Source organism: Pseudopipra pipra, chromosome 3, assembly GCF_036250125.1.
Source record: "Pseudopipra pipra isolate bDixPip1 chromosome 3, bDixPip1.hap1, whole genome shotgun sequence".
NCBI lineage: Eukaryota > Metazoa > Chordata > Aves > Passeriformes > Pipridae > Pseudopipra > Pseudopipra pipra.
The window spans coordinates 33,798,438-33,813,180 of record NC_087551.1 but is presented as its reverse complement, the minus strand read 5'-3'; the positions used below and the strand labels follow the sequence as shown (position 1 = coordinate 33,813,180).

At 37.8% G+C, this 14,743-nt stretch overlaps 2 protein-coding genes across 12 annotated transcripts in view; one reads left to right on the top strand and one right to left on the bottom strand.

Moving 5' to 3' along the window:
- Window positions 1–3,365, top strand: part of VIT (vitrin) — a 53,093-nt gene extending 49,728 nt beyond the window's left edge. For all 5 annotated transcript variants that reach the window (XM_064648581.1, XM_064648578.1, XM_064648579.1 and 2 more), the window contains one exon: window positions 245–3,365. In XM_064648581.1, coding sequence (XP_064504651.1) covers window positions 245–423 — 179 coding nt within the window. In that variant the 3' untranslated portion in view covers window positions 424–3,365. The remainder of the gene's footprint in view (window positions 1–244) is intronic.
- A 2,598-nt stretch (window positions 3,366–5,963) lies between these two features.
- Window positions 5,964–14,743, bottom strand: part of STRN (striatin) — a 71,161-nt gene continuing 62,381 nt past the window's right edge. For all 7 annotated transcript variants that reach the window (XM_064648571.1, XM_064648572.1, XM_064648574.1 and 4 more), the window contains one exon: window positions 5,964–14,692. In XM_064648571.1, coding sequence (XP_064504641.1) covers window positions 14,523–14,692 — 170 coding nt within the window. In that variant the 3' untranslated portion in view covers window positions 5,964–14,522. The remainder of the gene's footprint in view (window positions 14,693–14,743) is intronic.

Genomic DNA, 14,743 nt, shown 5'->3' with positions numbered 1-14,743 from the left:
GTTTAGACCCAGAACAAAAGTTTTACTATTGTTTAAGCCTTTTTGTTGTTGGCGAAAGGTACTTCCAAAGCACAAATTAGACCTTTCTTTCAATTTGAAAATACCGCTTTTATACAAAGAGAGCACTCCAATTCACTGTCCACTTTTTTGTGGCCTGGAAACTACATTTGCAGTATTGGTATTAAATTAAATTTAATGCAAAGAAAACATTTATGCTTATTCTAAAATATGGGTTTCTTTCCAGGAGTCATTGCTTACTCCATCGGAGTTGCTTGGGCAGCCCCAGACGAACTGGAAGCCATTGCAACAGATCCCCATAAGGAGCATTCCTTCTTTGTGGATGAATTTGACAACCTCTATCGCTATGTTAATCAGCTCATACAAAACATTTGCACAGAATTTAATTCCCAGCCACGGAACTGACGGACTCAAGCAAGGCAGGACCCTTGGGCACCATGCTGAAGGCATGTCAAGTGCCACAGGAATAATGCCAGCCCTCAGTACAAGAAACACTGAAGGTGTTTTCCTCTGGCACTTTCTAGTCAGCAAGATTGATTGCAGCTCTGTCCCTATGCATGCTCTGTGTAGACTATTGATTTTTTTTTTTTCCTTGCAGTCTTCAGAAACTCTGATTTGGATGGATAGCAAAAGAGGCAGTAAACATGGAGGAAATAAATGCAGCAGTTTGAAAAGCTGCTTCCAGAATAGAGCCCCAGCTTGCCCACTTCTCACCTCTGAACATACACAAGCTCCTAACAATGCACCACCTGCTCCTTGAAGCAGCCAGGTCCCTTCAGGGAGTGGCCATGCTGCTGAGCAGTAGAAGCACCTCTGTTGGCATTGCCCACCAGATGACACTCAGATCAGGGCTGAAATATCAGACCACAGCTCAAATTTGAGTACCTTCTTAAAAACAGGCATTGCTTAAAAACAGCATATTGCTGTCTTGCCAGCAAGTCAAGCTTCAGCTACTGTAAACTCAAGCACTGAGATTTATTGAAACCCTGGGAAACTGGAAGACAAGTGAGAGGAAAAGGTCAAGATCTGGGACCATACAACCCTTTGTCAAGTCCAATAAAGCCCCAAATCCATAAGGCAGCCAACATGCAAGAACTGGAATCTAGTCTCCTTCAATACTGCATTAATATTTGATTTTGAGAAGTGTCTTGCCTCCTTAACTCTCTTCCTCTGCTCTTGGGTGGCTCAAGGTCTGCAGGACCACAGGAAAGTTGCCAGGACAGAGAAGACTCTGAGAAAAAATGTGGGTTTAAGTTGCTCACACTCAGAAAAGCATTTGAGACCCACCATTCTGTTGTTAAAACACTGCTCAGAACAGCTTACAGCAGTCTGTAGTGTAAGGAGAGCCATTCTGTATTATATACTGGGAAACACAGCATTTCAAGCATTTACAGACACCCTCTTCCAAATTTGGGATAGACTTATGTTTTATGGATTGATTTAAAAATGTAGATACTACAGCCCTGGATCAGTTAAAACACACAGTGGTTTCTTAAGTGAAGAACTACCCCTATCACTAGTCAGTGAGGACTGACACACTAGGAGGACCAAAAGAATCACACTTTAATTAGGAAGCAGCAGTTGCTGGTTATGTTCCATCCAGTATCATTTAAGAAAATATGTTCATTAAGCAAGATTATCAAAGAGTCAATAAAAATGTATGTGTTCATGTACCTTATGGCAATTGAAGCCGTGCCGCATTAGGCTTGTGGAACTAACAGGAAATGGGAAGAAATTAAAACTTAAATTTCACATATTACTTGCAAATCAAGCTTTTAACAGTATTTATAGTTTTAATAACCATGACCCAAGATATTTATTAGCCACATAAAAATTTAATTGAAGTTAACTGCCGTAAGGGAAACTCCTTTCTGTCGGCAAAAGTAGCACAATCTTTTAAACGGTTATGTTTGGAAATGTGGATGAAAAAAGTGCCAGTTAAATAAGCATAATGCAAACTAGTGAAACCAGCAGATTTTGCATGATCCCTCTCGTGTGGTAACATAAGCCAGGCTGGGGTCCTCTCAAGAGGTAATCGAAAACAGTCCTGGATGAAACAATGGTTTTACACAGGGAAGGTTCAGATCTTCCTCTTAGAAAAAAAACATTCTTAGAAGAACATCATCAATTCAACAATGCCACCCAGACAGAAGGTGCAGGCCATTGCCAGCTTCCAAAAAAAAAATCAAAATAAAGACATACAATATATTTGTACGCAGAATTTTTAACACTAATCTGTGCTGCTGCACTTCCACAGCAATAGTTTCTTGGCTTGAAGAAATGATTAAGAAGAGAGTTATGTATGAGCAGAGTAACTCCTAATACTTCCCATCTCCCACCTCCTCACTACTGTTTGGCTGAACACATCTTTCTCTGTCAACAAGGGACATTACACGGGCTGGACAAAACTCAAAGACATGAACTGAATTTAATGAGGACTTCAGTTCACACACCAGATTTATTGTCTGAAAACCACTTGCTTGGGGCTCGATTTGGGGCTAGCTGAGAAAAAGACCTAAGTCTTAACTTATACCTACTCTTAATATTGTGGCTTAATTTTTAATGCAACAATTTACCACCACATATTCTTCTCCATACTGACCGTACAGTTGTGGCACATAAAACTGGTACCCCACAGAGACTCACCAGTATTTCATTCGTGCTCTGCAAAAAGCACAGCAATGATGGCTAAGATATTAGGAACAGCTAGAGCCATACATGTTCTTTAGGATATGCATAAGGGATATATGCATATAGGATACAACTTCTTCCTAAAGCTTAAACCTCAAGCAATGACAGTAAACTTTCAAGAGCTTTTTCACAGGGAAGTTGCAGAGCTATCTTATGTCAAGCATTTATAATGGGCACTTCAGGGTTTGTTATTGTTTATATGGTTTATCTTAAGTTTACAGAACAACTATGGTGCTCATTTGCCAATGTGCCTTTTTATTTACTTCTTCAGATGACCTTGAAATTGTTGGATCTCAAAGTGTGAAAGTGGTTTAATTCGACTCTCATCTAAACTTAGATGTCTTATTCATAAACATTGTAAACTTAAGCAGAAGCCTCAAAACTTGTAAGAATACACTCTTCCATTAACAAAAGCAACATACTCCTCTTAACCTTTACCTCATAGCAATCAAATTACTTGCCACCTACAAAAGTCTCTAAATACTGTTTTATTAAAAAACAAGATAACTTACATATATATCTTGATAAAATAAATGTTCAAGGAGGTATACTTGTTTCAGGAAAGCAGCAGAACTCCTTCTGTAACATATACAAGCTATTTTGAGCTTATCTATATAAGTTGCTATATCTTTTGCAATAAAATTGTCTTAAAGGCATATGCAGTGCACGTCATCTCATATGGGGTTAAAAAATAAACACCAAATACGGCCTATGCCATTTTAGTTTCTGAAGCACAGCTGAGGTGATTACTGCATTATGGAAGATTGGCAAAGCCCCAGGTGCTTCAATATCCTTTTATATGCTCAGATGTAAAAAAATCCTTACAGTGAGTTTTCTCAAAGTTATTTGTCAGAGGAATCTGTCATTGAAGCAGAGTCTAATGACTGAAAGGCATCAAAGACATAAGTATTTTCGAAAGTCTGCAAGATCATGTCTTATTTGGAACTAGACTTCCTTTGGAAGCTGAAAAAAATAAACCACAGAGTTTCTACACACTTTCTAGAGGCAGGACTGAATCAAGAGAGAATCTAGATGTCCAGCTGCTTGATGCTGGGCTACTCAGTTTCAGACGCCTGACCAGTGCAGTGGAACCTGCTGTCTGACAGAGGCATCCCAGAGAAGGGTACAAGACACGTCCTACCCAGGACGGGGAGCTGTCTGAACTAGTCACTGGATACCCATTGTAGAAGGTGTTTTCTGATCATCCTCTCCCTAAGAAATAAGTGTTTTTGCACTCAAGAGTTGGGCTGATGGTTTATCAGTGCTCAGCAGTCACAGTGCAGAACACCCACCTAGAAATAAATACTGATGCCCATGCTCTGGAAGCCTCGGCAGAGCTCAACCTCAGCACCTCTTGCCTCTAACTCCAGCATTAGCCACTCACATTCTCAGTGAGACACCAAATTCAATTAAAAGTTCACCAATCCCTTCATAGACAGGTAACTCAAAGTCCTGTTTCCCAGAGGGGGACACTCAGCACTTCTGCTGTCACTGTGCCACCCTGCACAGAAAGTATTGCCCCCTGTGTGCACTTTCCTGCTTCTCAGCTGTTGCTGTTTTGCTGGTTCAGCAAGAGGAAGGTTTCTCCATAGCTGCTGCTGACAGGTGGGCAGAGAAGCTTCTCCTTTCTCCTTGCATGCCTTCCCCTATGGCTCTCCAGCACGAGGGAAGCCATTCCAGTAACCAGGAAAAGCTCTGGGGTTAAGTATGCAGCCAGGACCAACCCAGTCTAAACATGCTTAGTGTATTGAACATCTTACCTGTAAACTCCACAGTAAATTATTCACGTTATCTACTCAGCAAGTCAAAGCGAGCAGTAAATATCAAGAAATATTACCTAGACACCAAACTTAAGTTAGTCTTCTGTGGTATACATACCTTAAATTACTTCATGGTTCAGCGAAGTCATATCGTTCCTCTATTTTTGTCTGCCCATGAGCAACATTATGGAAACAGTTTGATCCCTTTTCTTATTCATTCCCATCTAATTTTTAGAAGTCTTAGTCAGTACCAGGCCATCTACATTTGCCAAGTCACCTACATACTGCAAATGTACATCTACACAGCTCAGTGCCTCAAATTCCTCAAGGTAATCTTTTTTTCCTTGTTAAAACTTAAACTGGGTGGGGGGTGTGTGTGTGCGCAATATTACGCGTTTTAGCGCTGCATCAGCCACACTGTTCACAATCAACTGCGCCAGTCATATTGAATGGCAAGAGACATAAGTGTTATCTTTCTTAATACCAGTTTAACCCCTTCTCCGATGTGTAATAAAAACTCTGATAAGTTCAAGAACTCCAGCACTCACAGAAATGACTTCTTTTTAAGCACAAGGAGAAATGGTAGAAGTTTCACTGTATCACCAAATATAGTCACTTTTCTCACACCCAAATCATCACGGGAACGTCTTGTTCATAGGCAAACCCATAAGCATGTTAGGAAGGCCTCCCATGTGGAAGGATCACTCCTATGTTGTTCCCAAAATTGTCTTTCCCACTACCTCAGGAATCTTCTACTGACCCTCTCTGGAGGCAGAACACGGGGGGGAATGCAATTGTATTGTCAATTCATAAAGCAATTCCTCCTTTCCTATGAGGCAGGAAGATGAGTAGGACCAAATCAGAAGGGTTATTTTACACCTACCAAGAAGATGAGATAAGAACTTCGCTTATCCCACCTACAAGCTTAGAAAAAAATAGGATGGACTCACTAACAACAAGTTGTTCTGCTCAGTTCTGTGTAGGTTCCCATACCACCCCCTCACAGTGCCATTCTGAGCACCTTCCTGTAGCAACATGACTACCATCTGTGATGTGTGGTTTGCTCTCCCTCATCCTCTCCCCAGGGGCAGAACCACACACTTATTTTTATTTTAAATGAATGCTGTCCTCAGGAAGTGTACTGTGTCTGGCTGCGATCAATGCACCGCTGACAGACCAGCTCCTGCACAACAGCACCACACCCACGCTGCACCTCTGCTCACCCCATATTCACCTAAGCACATGGAAAGACGTGGGGTGCCAAACAGTGCTAATTTGGCAGAGCAGTACAAAACCAAGACATATGGAGAACAGAAATACTGAGGCATTACTGTGAACGGTGAGACATCGCACAGTTCCATAGGAAGTTCACATGGAGTTACCTCAAGCCCTTACAAACACGTCTCCTTGTCTTAGTCTGAGTGCCCCTCCCCCTCCTAGCACATGCTCCAAAACCACACACGTCTTATGCAAAATTATGAACACAATGCAAAATGTTGAAAAATAGTATTTATTAGCACCCAATTTACATAATTATATGGTACAAATGACACTTACTTGCTGCTGCAACATTAAATAAAGCTGTTCTTAAAAACCATCTTTTATTTCTGGAAGTCCATGTGATTTTGCTCAGCACAGAATGCGGGTACAGTACACAGATACCCCACTTCACTATTGTCATACCAATACAAATACCTGCATGGTTACCTCAATGAGGTCTCATTTTAAACGGCACACTAACATAAGTAGATCTATATAATTTTAATGACAAAATATTTATTTTACTTATTCAGGCAAGTGAATGTAGCTTTAAATATAACCTATCCAAAAAGTTTCACAAAATATGGATTGCAGTGAAAAAGAGAAAATTCAGGGCTGCAGTTGAGAAGCTCAAAATTATACTGGTATATTTCAAAATAATTTCCCTCTGAATTTTATATCTTTGCCATTTTAGATATTTATCCAGGATTCTAAACTACTGAATTTTAGTAAGAAGTTTAATATTAAGTGTTTGAAAAGGGATTTTCATTTAAAGCAAAAATTTATACTTATAATAATAAATGCTTAACAAATCTTCAGAGAATGAATCACTTCTTCACTTTTCTCATCTCCCATGATTAAGAAGCCTTTTCAAAATCATGAAGTATATTACAGTTATGGATGCTTACTCTCAAGGAAACAATTTCCTTCACAAATTAGAAAACAGAACTTCTTACTTAAAAAAACATCCACTTTTGCAAGACAGTGCCATTTAAACAAGGTAATTTCATGGTACTGAAATTCTGACACAGCCTTGTACTGAGCCATACACAAAAAACTGACAAGCAGACTATTACACAAAGAGTAAGTATTTCTCATTTGGATTCAACCTTTTGCAAGACGTTTGAAGCCCAACATTGTTTCAAAGTACTCATTCAAAACTGGCATACAAAATCATAACCTCAACATAGTTCTGAAGGGGAGTCCTAATTTCCCTTAGCTGTTTATATATCATCCACAATAGCATTTTCATACCAACTATCTGTCATGGAAGTGACCCAAACAGAAGAGGAGCCACTGTAATCACTAACATTTAAGTGGTTATCACCTGTGGTAACTTCTCCTAAAGAGAAGTGTCAGGTTCAATAGTTATTTCTTGTAGAGAGGAAAAAAGTATATTAATATAAGTAACAACAACAAAAAAATCTGAACTACAGTCCATACGGCAAAAAAACTTTTCTTTTTTAACCTGACAGTCAATTGAAGATAATTATGTAAAATACAATGCAGATAGTTTATAAGCTGACAAATGTCAACAGAAAAACTTACAGCAACAAAAGTCATCTTATCATGGAGTTCCTTCTCCAAGTTCTTTTTAGATGCACTATACAAGGAAAACATAGCACAAGACCGCTTTTCAGTCTGCTTGGGCTATAAAGGTACAAGAAATTATTAGCTAACATGCTCAGTTTTCATTTCCAGAACAAGTGCTAACACATATGAGACAGTTTACAAAACCGATGCATGTCTGTAAATGTCCAACTGCAAGGAAACAATTCCAGGAGCCATACATCTGAAAACAAGCTACATCCAAAAAGGACTATATCTTAATGACAGGAAGAATAAAAAAATAAATTCTTAATGGAAAAATATTAGCTTGAAGTCCATTGTTTATCCCTTATACAATGTTTTTGGCTGCTTTTAGAAAGTAATCAAAAAATAATGAATATATTTGGCTTGGCAACAAGTTATCCTTTCCCTTTCAGAATAGTACAAATCCAGCTGCATAAATCTTTTCTCAACATTTCAGTCTAATACTGTGGTGTGAGGATCAAGGGTTTCTCGAAATAGCCAGGAAGTAATTTTGGGAGCCTGCAATTCAAACCCAGGGAACGCAAGGAGACTGGCCTTGAGGACCATGTCAACACAAGGCTTTGAGCAGCTTAAAAACACACACGTGGGCATGGTTTAAACACCTGTGTGATCTCCCAGGATCACAGCGTGGCTTGGCAGCACAAGCAGGGCAAAACTAGTTTAACACACAATACCACAATCCACACTTAATCAGAAAGAAAGTTGGGCTAAAAAGCATATATTATTAAATATCTTTTTAGCTCAGCCATAGTTCGGATCTTGGAATCTAGAAACGCATCTCCTGGCAATGAACCAGCTGGGACTCACAAATTTTACTATTCAACTGGATTTAAGCTTTCTGTAGTGGAATTCAGATTCTAAAAAACATATGATATCACACTTTGTAAGCTTTCACAAGTGACTACAGAGCAGCAAAGCTAAGTCAGCAGGTAGGGTAAGAGATAACTCATTAGAATTAAATGAACTAGGAATAAGGAGGTACAAATCAGTCTTTTGGTGGTGAGAGGGGTAGGGCTGAAGCTGAAACTCCACAACTCTTCCAAAAAAACGCTCCGAGAGAAAAATCAATAGACTTTTATGAAATCTACCCTGCAATAAGAGCTCACTGAGATTTTAAGATTCTCCAAAAACGTAACCTCAAAGGAGGATTTAAGTGGGAAGATAAAAAAAAAAGAGATCAAAAGGACAGGTATCCTGCACAACAGGTGTGTTCACTAGCACAGGCAGAGACATTAGTTTAAAGGTCGTATTTCCAACCATCCTCCCTGCTGGGAAGAGTCCCACCAGCTAAACAAGATCACTTGCCTGAACAAGGACTATTTACACAAAAGTCATCCTAGTCCCTCCCTGTTCGTTTGCTCTTTTTCATGTAACACCACCTCTTTTACAACAGGGGTTGTTTCTTATATAAAAACCCTGATATAACTGGATGGATCAACACTGGTTTCCAACAGTTTCTTTGCTGCTCAGTAGAAACATGGCAGAGGTTTTGACTGGTAGTTTATAGGTGACTTGTTATAATGGTGTTCATCTCTAAGCCTAAAGAAATTGATGATGAAAGAGTCAAGTTGTAATTCTCTTCAGCTAACACATTATCAGATTTAGATAAAATATTCTCAATGCCTTCACACCCTTATGGAAAAAAGGGCGCTTCCTGAAACATCTGAGTATTTTTTTCATGGAAATCTTTTCTTCCTCTCTGTCTCTCAATAGAAACAGCAACACTGGGCATCCCTATGATGCTCCCAAACAGCAGATGCCCAAGAGAACTCATATTACCATGTCAAAGATTACAACATCTTACACAAACCAATTTACCACATTGAAGAGGTATTCTGATTTCTTCATTCCTAATAGTGTAGTCCAAACCAATTTCCACTAAACGGCCACAAATTTCAGCATATTTTTAAATGTTACATTGTAACTATTTTTCACACTTATTTCCATGAATTTTATCAGCTCTCCCATTAGAAAATGGAAAGGCAATACCTGTTAAGTCAGTCACAAATTACCTGGAACCATTCACATCACACTTGTGTGAGAAAGTACTTAAGGGATATTTTTTACAGCATGGGCTGTTTAACGTGAAGTGTGTCATACAGATGGCACTGTATATAATATATATTAACTATGTAGGTTATAACTAAAGAAAAAAAACAAAACTGAGGAACAAAGCTAAAATTCTACTCTGCATCCCAAACTTTGTGACTTTGGTTCAATACTAAAGGATGTGAGACAAAAACTTAGTCCTGTGTTCTGTTTTTAAATAAATGCTTATCCAATGCAAAAGAGTAGTCCCACTGTCTGAGGAGCTTATCTTCACATAAGAGGGTTCTCCAACATGAAGACTATGTCAGCAGAAGAGTAAGTTCTGTTCTTAGATTTTAAGTAATAGCTATTACAAATCTCTTGCCATCTCATCCAAAATTTTGAAATTTGAAAAATCTTTGCCTTCTATTTTGACAAAACAGTGTGTAATTTGGAATCTGGATATATAGTAGATTTTATCCTTTATACAACCTGCAACTTTGGGAAAGCCTTGGTAAATTTGTTATTCTAAATTTTTATGTTTTTCTTTGTGGCACCATCAGGCTAATCACTGCACTGCTCCTCAGCCAAATCCACCCACGATGACACCAGTCACATGAAGGGCACATAGTTCCGGCCATTTAACCTACACTCTATCCCCCAGAGAGTTCACCAAATGGTTTCCCTGCTTCCTACAGTCTCCTGTACAGACACAGGACAAGCACAATGGTTGCATTTCCTTCCTTAATGCAATTCAGGTTTACTAGGTATTTCACACAGGTATCAAGTAGGCTTTTGGGTACCTGGGACAGTCTGCAAACACACTGCTTAACCACAGCCTGTAAATGCTCCCAAATACACCCCTTGAAAGGCATTTAAAAAACCCTGAACTTGCTTATCTGAAGGTTAAGCCCCCTTTTCAATTTTTTGTTTCCTTTGAGACAGACTAACACTTCTGCCCATCAAACACTGCTCAAATGACACATGAGTTTACGGAATTTGCTGTTCCCCAAAATTACACTGTTAAACATAAGGAAGAAGGAATGGGGACACATCTGTGATCCAACAAGTGTACTGAAAAGGTGGTGTAACTAAGCCCTTTGTTTCTCACATATTTATTGAAAAGGACAAGTTTCTGGTTACTTTAAATTCACAAATGAAAAATGGTGTTGTATGACCTAATCACAAAGCTGTATGGTGAACACCACACACTTACTCAACCACATTGCATATGGAACTGCTTTAACCTAACATTATTTGAAAATATACATCCTAAAAAAATAATCCATAGTATGTGGCATATAGTTATACAGGCTTCTTGCTAAAGAACATACTTTATCAAAATAAAGACAAATGAGATTCCAAAATATTCATCAGGTGATTCTTTTAAAAGTAATAAAATCACTTATGTGGTACGTCAGAAGTTTTCTCTTTGAGGCACAAAAATAAATGCAGACACCAGAACTTTGTGACACAATATATCTGGACCTTCTTCCAGGCTACTCCAAATCATTCTGAGCAGGCATTCTGGTAACATGTGAAAGCAAACAGCACAGTGAAGTAAATTAAAAGTGAGAGTATTTAAAACTAGCAGACCAACTTTCAACATACAGAAGAACTGAAAATTCTTCATTAAATCAGTTAGTAAAACCAAAATCAGTAGCACAGGCTAACAAACACAAAAAATTATATGAGTTAACCATTAAAAGAATTTAGCATGTAAATTAGATATGGGAAAAATAGCAATGGTAAAACACTATATACTGATGTTGCAGAAAAATGGCTTTTGCAAGAATAAGCCTTAGGTCCAGTTTTGTTTACACTTTCAATTAAAGTATGTATCACATTAATGAAAGTTACCAATTGCATTGAACCAGGAAAGAGGGCACACAAAAGGGGAACAAATAAAAATAATTTAGTGCCCTCAGGGGTCAGAAGTTCAAAGCGTGTAAGACCCAAGATAATCATGAAACAGGAATTAAGTCTCTAGCTGCAAAAGGTTTATAACAACATATTGAAAGTGAAGAAGAAACTCGAAAAGCAGCAATGCTCAAAGTTATTTAAAGCAGTTGTGAGAAATGAAGAAATATGATTTGGGTTTGGGAGGCAACAGAATTTTGGTCTTCCTACATAAAAGCATCATGTTACAGAGGATAAACCCTACCAAACAACAACCACACTTAAGAGATGACCTTCAGACTAAGTCCAATAAATCATGCATGTGGAATGGTAGTATGGACACCAAGATATGGAGAACTGAGCTAAAAGCTGAAAACAAGAAAAAGTTGTGTAAAAAAAGCAGACTAAAAAATAGCATGAAGAAAGCAGAAAGGAATGGAAATATACAGATAGAACCAGTGTGTGCATGCGGGTTCCAATTACAAAGACCATGAGGAATATGCAAAATGGTACAAAACAAGGCTTGGAATACTGGCACGAAATTACAAAAAAGAGCTACTAAACATCAAGTAAATTCTCCTGTCAGTGAGATGTAATCATTGAAATAATCTTCCAAAGGAAGCCTAATTGTTTAGAACATATATAAAATCTCACTGGCCAAGACAATATTAAAACTCACAAGTGTACAACCCCGCTTTTGCAAGCAGATGGACTAGATAATCTAAATAATTTTTTCAACCCTATCTCCTATGATGATGTTCAGAAGATCTGACAGGCTCATGCACAATACCCTGCAGTCCTACAAGTATGTGAGCAAGTTCAGTAAAAAGACATTGACATCAATTATGAAGACAAGCACAAAAATATATATACTCCACAACCTCTTTGTAAGGCTACATTTGTTTTGTTTTTGTTTTTTTTTAAAGGCACCTCATCCTCTAGCTATTGCCAGCTTTTAAAAAAAATCACTTTTCAGTTTGAGCAAGAGCTCAATAGCGAGAAGGAAACATCTTTCAATTCACATTTGAACAGCCACATCTTACATTCCAATTGTAATCAGAATGACAGTCTTTAAAAACAAGCATGCTGGCCTACTAGTTTTTATGTACAGCAATTTAAACAACTGTGACTACATATTGTACTGTGTAAGCAAAAGCACAACATTCATTTCATACTCACACCATTATCCTCTGTATACACAAACTCAAGAGAACTCTTAATACTAAAACATTAAAATGCACCCATGGAGTCTTCCCTTACTAGACACATTTAATACATGTTTACAATATATATACACATATATAATATACATAACTTTTAGAATTTTTCAAATAAATCTTTGCAATTTTCTCTTCAAAAAGAAATAAAATAATGACACTGAAAGAATATGAGTCAAGTACACAGAACTCTCACAAAGTTGAATGCTCAGTTTTGCAGCCAAGTTTACCCCCTTCCATCATAACCAAAACATTTTATAAAAACTAAATAATCTGTATTATTATTGTAGTCATCTGTTTTATGGTAAAAGTTCTAATCTTATCTATGGAAATATATTGCATATCAATATCATGAAGTGACATATCTGAATATTCTGAGCAATAAAAGGTATTCCAGGATATTTTAGCAGTACATATAATGTGTTGCAGGCTCAAACAGCATACAGGTCAACCTTTTACCTAAATAATACACTTGATTTAAACTCTGAGATCAGCTTCAAATGTGGTCCCATCCCCTAATGCCATCTAAAAACAACACAGTCAAACCCTATTTTGATATCTTTCAATTACTTCTGTTTACAAAGTGTCAGTTTAAAGATTTATTTATCAGTTTCCAGTCTTAACCTCAAGCTGGTATATGAAGAGTTGCATTGGGTTCTTTCCTACTCGCATCAGCATCACAAATCATCTCCAGCAGAAATTCTGCTTTCCATTCCCATTAGAGGAAAAGACCAACTTCATGCTTATGAAGAGTAATAACTCTGATGATGACACATAACAGAAAAGAATCCACTCACCTTCCTCTAAGAAGGGATAAAAAGACTAAAAGATTGGATTAAAAGTTATTTGTCATTCAAGTCAACAGAGAAGCTCTGAATAGATAAACAAAGCACATCTGTTGAGTAGTTACAAGAAGCACTCATTCTTCAGGTAACCTAATCAATGGCACAATACATCCAGCAAAGCGGACAAGTTAGAACGTCCCACAAAAGGTGAAGCTGGGAAATACCTCTAGAAGTAGCGGAATCTCTCAAACCGATGGAGTTTTGTATAGTTCCCACCTATTCCACTAGCAGGACTCATACAAAGCATTAGTTATAAATTTAATCTTCAAAAAAAGTATTTCATGTTATCTTTTAATGCCCAGAATGATACCCTTTTTAGCAGTAAACAGGAAGAGGAGATGAATGTTTGATAACTAAATTGTACGACAGCTTCTTTGGAAAGCTTTAGGATAATTTCTTGTGCCAGATCTCCAAGAATAAACAGCATTGAATAAGTTAAGATCGCTACTACAGTATATACAGACTGCTTCAGTCTGTTGTTAATTGGGACTTAGAGTAAAGGCTCAGCTTCAAGCCATATGCTAATACAGTCTTTAAAAATTATATAAATTTTTTTGCAAACTAAATATTTACTGTATAACATAGAAGATGTAACAGAAACTTTGCTGCATTTTAATGTATGTTAGTAATCTGCTTTCCTTTAATTGCATTTATCTTAGGCTAGCAACCAGATTAGGCTGAGATTAACAATCCGCTACTGCTCTCTGAACAAGATCTACTTTATTCATACCAAAGGGATGACAAAGTGCCTCTCACGTGATACAGTAATGAGCATGTGAACTGACTCTGAATCACTTTTTCCAGGTGATTTAACATTAAGATTCCTCAATGAGAAGCATCCTAGGAAGTTTCCCTCTTTTCCTACTCCCTGATGCAATTAGACCCCTTCTTTCCAGTACTCTCATTTTATTAATAGAGAATACGTAGACCTAGTTTCACCCAAGGCCTGCCTGGACGAAAATTCACACCCTCTAAAATAAAAGCATTTATTTTTTATTTTTTTTTAACTATGTGAAACTGAGAGATTCCAAGCTCTCAGCACCAGCTGAGCTCACAGAAATCAGAGCAAACGTCAATTTAGAAAACAGCACCCTGCAAAACTAAACACTTACAAACATTACAGGGCAAGATAAAACAACTCATGCCCTCCTCTTCTCTTTGTGCAGCTGGTTAAATATATACAAAGCTAAAGTTGAACAGGAAGCACTCTGTCATACAAACACTTTAGCCAGCGCATCAGCTCCTGCACTGGCAATATAACATTTGGAGGGGTGGAATGCCACATCATGAATTGACTCATCAAATTTTTTGCGATGAGCAGTAAATTCTTGGATGCAGGTCTTGCTTTCAAGATTCCACAAGCGAATTGAGCAGTCATGACCTAAAGAAAAGGGAAACAGTTTTCTTTACAATTCTCATGTCTGCCACCATT